Source organism: Poecilia formosa, unplaced genomic scaffold (genome assembly GCF_000485575.1).
Source record: "Poecilia formosa unplaced genomic scaffold, Poecilia_formosa-5.1.2 Scaffold84, whole genome shotgun sequence".
NCBI classification, from domain to species: Eukaryota; Metazoa; Chordata; class Actinopteri; order Cyprinodontiformes; family Poeciliidae; genus Poecilia; species Poecilia formosa.
In genome coordinates this window covers 1,795,415-1,801,700 of record NW_006800023.1, presented here as the reverse complement: position 1 = coordinate 1,801,700, position 6,286 = coordinate 1,795,415, and the positions used below count along the sequence as shown (strand labels likewise).

General features: G+C 38.5%; 2 protein-coding genes across 2 annotated transcripts in view; one reads left to right on the top strand and one right to left on the bottom strand.

Annotated features, from left to right (window-relative positions):
- Positions 1 to 205: 205 nt before the first annotated feature.
- The window catches only part of gcc2 (GRIP and coiled-coil domain containing 2), a 26,388-nt gene continuing 20,307 nt past the window's right edge, over positions 206 to 6,286 (bottom strand). The window contains exons 21-24 of the mRNA XM_007557155.2: positions 5,240 to 5,467; positions 4,903 to 5,042; positions 2,174 to 2,375; positions 206 to 2,015 (exon numbers count right to left, since the gene is read on the bottom strand). Of these exons, the coding sequence (XP_007557217.1) occupies positions 1,942 to 2,015; positions 2,174 to 2,375; positions 4,903 to 5,042; positions 5,240 to 5,467 (644 nt within the window). The 3' untranslated portion in view covers positions 206 to 1,941. The remainder of the gene's footprint in view (positions 2,016 to 2,173; positions 2,376 to 4,902; positions 5,043 to 5,239; positions 5,468 to 6,286) is intronic.
- Positions 2,407 to 4,041, top strand: tmem223 (transmembrane protein 223). The gene has a single exon (XM_007557153.2). It carries the CDS (start codon positions 3,193 to 3,195, stop codon positions 3,964 to 3,966), a length of 774 nt encoding a protein of 257 aa, XP_007557215.1. The 5' UTR covers positions 2,407 to 3,192; the 3' UTR covers positions 3,967 to 4,041.

The following is a 6,286-nucleotide window of genomic DNA, read 5'->3' as shown; positions in this document are numbered from 1 at the left end:
AATTTCAGTGAAAAGTTGAGCTACAACACTTCTCAAATTGTGAAAAGAAAATGTTCTGTACACTGCACGCTTTTATATTGATTATAAAATCTAGTGAAACACATTAAGGTTTGAGGTTGTAAGTGACGAAATGTTAAAAAGTTCCACATTTATCACCTGCAGATGAAAGTGTGTTAAGATTATCAATAAACACAAATCAACTCTGTGATAGCTCCCATCCTGGTTGGTTTTAATCCGTTTACAATCACAGTTTTCTGTCGTTTTTCTTTTACATCCAGACAAAATCTTAAAAGATTTTCTGATAATCTCTCATAGCTTCTGATAACAGTAACCTTCACATAATATAAAAGGTAAAAGTACATTCAAGTTGTGGTAGACTGATCCCAAAAGAGCTGCCACTGGAGTGGAAAAAAGACAAACAAGCAACTTTCTACAGCAATAACAAGGAGAAAACAATATGCATTAATGTTGCAGAGGCAAATCTGAGTATGTGAGACGGAAAATTAAACTTCTACCCCACAACAGAGCCGTATAGTCATTAAACCGATAAAATGAAAACAGTAGTTACAAATGCTACAGTAGAAAAACACAAATACCTGCTGCACCTGAGTTTAGGAAGTACCAGTTATAATTATGAACATCGATTTCTTTGTTATGATGATTTAACTGAGCTAAACTAAGGATTTAATCTACATTTTGCCCACTGACTAATGTAAGAAAAAAAAAGCACCTAAAGAACCGTAATGTTAACTTTTTTCTTACAACAATATATGGATTAAGGCTTTTTAATTTTATAAGCAACCAGATTAAAACTTGGTGAAGATTAACACCTTTTTGTTGCATATTTCTAGATGATAAAGTGATAAACTATAACATACAGAAAGACATTCAACAGTCAACATACATGATGACAGTCATTGAAAGAAACTGCAAATAGAAATATGATTTATGACAACTTGTCCGCTAATAAAGTGAGTAAAGTACAATGTACATAAGCAGAGGAGTCAAATCTTTTTTTTTTTTTTTTTAATTAAGGATTTAAACATCCGACATTTAAGTCACATTATGCCAGGCTACATTTACCTTCTTAAATAATCCCTAATCATACTATTTGTTTGCAACATGTTTTTTTTTCTAACCCAGAAATAAGAAAATCTTTTGAAATAGATGCATTTGATGTGATTTGTGTCTGCAGAAAAATGCCCAACAGATTTTATTTCAACACAAATCAATACAACTAAAAGAAATTTATGATGGGTAATTTGGTGAAAGACTAATCTTGGTTCCCGAATTTGGACACAAACTCTGGTAAAATGCCAAGTTTTTGTTATGTAAACACCATCATAAACAATTTACATACTCCTTTTTCCACATATTGTGCCACATTTATCCTGTGAAATTCTGAAAAGCAAACAAATTTATTATAGTGAAAAAATAAAACGTGTAGAATAACCTTGCTGCATAACTGAGAATAACCTTCAACAAATATTTGGTTGAAACAGAATTTGATTCAATTTTAGCATTTAGTTTTCTTCTTGTACACATCTAACATTATTTATTGTGCATATCCTGATAATTAATAGTGATTCTCTTATATTACAATTTAACATAAATGTTAGATAATATGTGGAAAACATTTGAAACTATGTATTTGTTTTATTTTTCTTACATCACAAAAACCAGGCAGTTTAACAAGCCTGTGTCCATCTCAGAGAAGCACTGTTTGTACCTAATGCTCTGCAAGAGTAAATAAAGATTCTAGTTTCCTTTATCTCTACCTAGAAGATACTATTTCACATACATTCTTTGGTCCTGCCTGTTTTGTCCCAGTAACGTGTTAATGCCCCAGTTAAAACCATTTTAATTAGCATCATTGATACAGAACCTCACAAAGAGATGGGTTCAGTGATGTCACTGCAAAGTGCTCCCCATGTTTTTAGTCTATCTGATCCCAGACCAGCTGTGGAGGTAGGAGGTCCACCCTGAGCCGCGAGAGCCGCTTCCCTCTTCCTCTCCTGAAAGGAAAAACACCAGCGTAAACACCAAATATCTGGGGATTATTAAATGTTTTCACTTAATCTAAATAAATAAATTACTTAAATTACAGGGAAAAAATAAACAGTGGACAGATTAGGCTTTTTTTCATTTCAGGATAAATTACGCAGACTTGCACCTTGTGCGATTGCAGCCAGTTTGCTCTTCTCCTCTGGACTGAGCTGCAGCATGGTGTGAATGACGGGCAGGAGCGCCTGCCTCTCGCTGCCAGAACGCAGGAAGATGAACTGCAGCAGGACGTTCTTCAGATACTCCAGGTTGGCCACGCTCTTCTCTCTCTCCTGGTTTCGCTCCAGTCGCCTAACTTCGCTCTTTAACAGCTGAAGGACAATAAAAGTTACATGAAGCAATAGATTCCTATGAGCCTGATTTAAGACTTCTGTTTTGTTTTAAACTGCTAACGATGATATTTTCAAGTGCAAGTGAGAGTCTCATAGGATGCACTCCTCTCTAAAATATGGACTTTTTTCTTGCTAGACTTTTATTAGCTAAAAACTGCTGATTTACTAGAATCTCAAAGACAAAGTAGCAACTGGATGTACCTTTCTGATGATGAAAAGCAAAGTAGTCTTTTTCAGAAAAAAAAAATCTCATTCAAGAATGGGCCAACAAATAATTTGCATCCTTCCAATGATTAATTTCCTGATATATCTTGTTATCCCAGGTTGCTGGTTTTTTGTGTGTGCTTTTTTAAAATAAATACAAAAGTGAGACCGTTTTACAAGCAGTGATGCATCCTTTAATTTCAAAATTATGCATCACTTTATGTTGGTCCATCAGACAAAATTCATATAAAGTACACTTGGAAGTGACGCTACATAATGAAGGATCAAGCGGTACAAATAATTTTGTAATTCAATTCAATAATTCAAATACTTTTCTCCTTAGCGTGCTAAAAATAAGCATTTTAGGGGACAAGAAACGGTTCCACACTGATTGGCACAGAGCTGACTCGATAGCGAGTGACACGTCACTATTCTCGCGAGAGTTCACAAAGAGAATACATAACAAGTATGGCGGCGCCCTTGCGGACAGAGAAGCCTGGAGTGAAATAAAAGTGGATTTAAAACAGCAGCTACCGCTTCGGACTGTGTTGTTTACAGTCATATAACCTTATAAACGAAGTTACGGTGAGAAATGGGATATGAACGCCTACTTTGCGGAGCTCTGGAGCGATACTCCAGGCTATTTCGACTCGGTAATTTTCAGCAGAAAGCTCGAGCCTTTCATAATGCGACCCAGTCGAGTGGCGAATCCACGCGATTATTTACATGGTTCGGACTGAACGGGGAGATTCTTACTCCCACAGCCCGCCAGGTAGCAGCCCGTCGAGGCTACTGCAGCTCCACCCAGCCTGCCAAAGATGTCACCCTGTTCGAGCACGACAGAACCCGCTTCTTCCGGGTGCTGACGGTCTTCTGCGGCGGCCAGTTCGTCTTCTGGACGTACCTGGCTCAGTTCGCCTTCACCGGGCTCAGAGACACCGGTGGAAAAGACCGAGCCAAGGCGCCCACCACCACCACCACCGGACTGGCTGGGATGTGGAGTTTCGAGATGAACCTTGGTTCAAACGCCTGGAGGTACGGCTTTACCCTGGGATGCCTGACCATAGGAGCGGGGATAGTCGGGCTCGGGGCTCTGTTCTGCCGGAGGTCCGTCAGTAAGGTGGTTCTACATAAGGGCGGGAGGATGGTGACGGTACGGACACAGTCTCCTCTGGGACCAGACCGAGGCAGGACCATAAATGTCCCACTAAATCAGGTGGCCTGCCACGCTCACAGACAGGAGTCCCCCTCTTTCATCCCGCTCAGAATCAAGGGACACCGGCTCTACTTTCTGCTGGACAAAGATGGGACTGTAAACAACGCCAGGCTGTTTGACATCACCGTTGGTGCATACAGACCATTTTAATGCAACATGATGTAGATTGGGGTTTCTTTATTTACTGTTAAATAAAATATTTGAAATAAAATATTTGAAATAAAATGTGGGCTCAAAGATTCATTTTGTATTATAACATTTAAAATTCTCCTACATGTGTCCATATGTGTCAAACTCAAGGTCTGGGGGCCAAATACGGTACGCCAAAACTTGGACAGTTTCTCACAATACCAGAAATTTATGCAAAATCAACAGATCTTCGCGCTGATCTATAACTGCAAATTTATTGCTAATTTACCACAAAAATGGTGATAAACTTTGGCTATAAGTGACTTCTAACTCATACTTGCAGGTGGCAGTTTTGCTTACTTTTATGACAATGCTGACTCAGCCTTACTTGATGTCAATTAATAAAAATGTCACATTTTATGTCATAAGTGGAAATATTGCAAATACTTGTAAGATAGTACCACAAAATAAATCCTGGAGGGACTGATGAATGGAAAGATGTTCAATATTATTTTAAGTACTTATTGAATGCAGAAAGGAATTTATTCATAATTTAACAGCTTGTTAGTGGGTTTTATTAATAAATTCTGGCACAAACTGGCCTTGAGAACATTCATGATCTTGATATGACTCAAAATGAAATTTAGACACTGCTGGCATGTTTTAGCAACCTTCCAGAAAACTGCAAAGATGCTGCAACACTGTTCTTTTAAATGGAAGCTAAAATGCACTTGTTTAGAAATGCCTTTGATTAGAAGTAAGTGAAACATTGATCAACATATTTTATGTACATCTGCTTGATGATTTTTAAGATTGCGTTTGACTAAATGTAATGTTGACTGCTTGTTTCATCATTGGTTACTGTATTATGATTTTATGGGAAGCACTTCGATCTTCCTTGTTGCTGAAATGTGCTGTGCAAATAAAGTTAAGGTTAAATAAGATGTTCGTACGTACAGTGATCTGCTCCATGAGGACAGCGTTGGTGGCCTCGGTTTCGTGCAGCAGGCCGTTCATGTGCTCCATGCTGCGTGTGGCTGTGCTCAGCTTCTCGCTCAGCTCCTCTTTGCTAGGCTCCACCGTCCAAACAAACGGCTCTGGAGATGCAACAAGCAAATTAAACAGTATAAATAAACAGCAGTCAAATATGAAAATTAAATTAAAATACTTTATTGTTTATTTATTTTTTTGTCTATTATACTACATGAAACCTCATGACATTTAAAGGAGAATCATTACACTGTAAATAGCTCCTTTGTTACTGGATTTAATCTGTAGTATTTTTGTAGCTCACCCTGTTTGGGGTCTGGGGATGTGAGCAGCTGCTCCAGGGAAGGCGGGGCTGCGAGTTTTGGCGACAATCTCTCGGTCTCCGTGGTTTCCATGCCTTCTCCCTCCTCCCGGGCCATCGACTGCAGGTCATTCAAACCCATCGATCCCAACCCTGCTTGGTTCTGATCGGCGTTTCTCCGCTGAAGTTCTGATGCCAGAGGCTTACGGCTGGACTGGGCCGACGCTGCACCTGAGGTTGGCAGATAAGATAGGCTTACAGAAGAAATATAACAATAGTTCAGCTACAAAGTGCCAACAATTGTAGAACAGATCCTAACAAGTTGGGATGTTTTTTATTTGGTTTTCCTAAACACTTGACTGTGACCCTGTGGCTCCAGGGCCCCATGTGGATTTCTGGACCTTCCACATTGACTCTTAAAAATGGACTAAATATGATTAACTGGAATTTAAAAAGAAATATAGCGACAAATACAACTTTAAGTAATTTTTGTGGAATAATTACATTTAAAATTACCATAATCTTTATTTAGATGTTTTGTTGTTGTTGCTATAATTAGGTTGAAAACTATGTGCAAATAACATCCAATATAAGAAAATGTAGCCATCATCTTTTTGAAAATGCTTTATGTTTTTCTTTTAATTAAAACCTAAAAATAGGAGTAAGTTGGTGCTTCTCTGTGGCAAGTATTTCTCAAAAACTTTGCTATTTTTTCAAAAGATGAGGTAATATTTGTGGCTCCAAGCCCATTTTATTTAGCTGGACTGAGAGCAAAAATGGCTTTTTGGATTGTAAAGGTTGCAGATCACTGTGCCAAACAGTTGAAGCATCACACAGGAAAATGATGAGAAAAGGGACAATGACTTGAGAAAGTGGGAGGATAAATGTGATTCATGAAGCTGTAACTAAACCGTCTTTCTCACTTTCCCCCCCCTCAGCAGGTTAACAGGAAGAGTGAAGTAGCTGCTGACCACTAGAGGGCCTCGTTGAGACACTGAAACAGGCGCTCATTTAACCAGGATCATATGAAAACATTTAAAAGAATGAATA

Bases quoted from the DNA above. Each gene is read 5' to 3' on its own strand.
- tmem223 (XM_007557153.2), top strand. From the start codon at position 3,193: ATGGGATATGAACGCCTACTTTGCGGAGCTCTGGAGCGATACTCCAGG.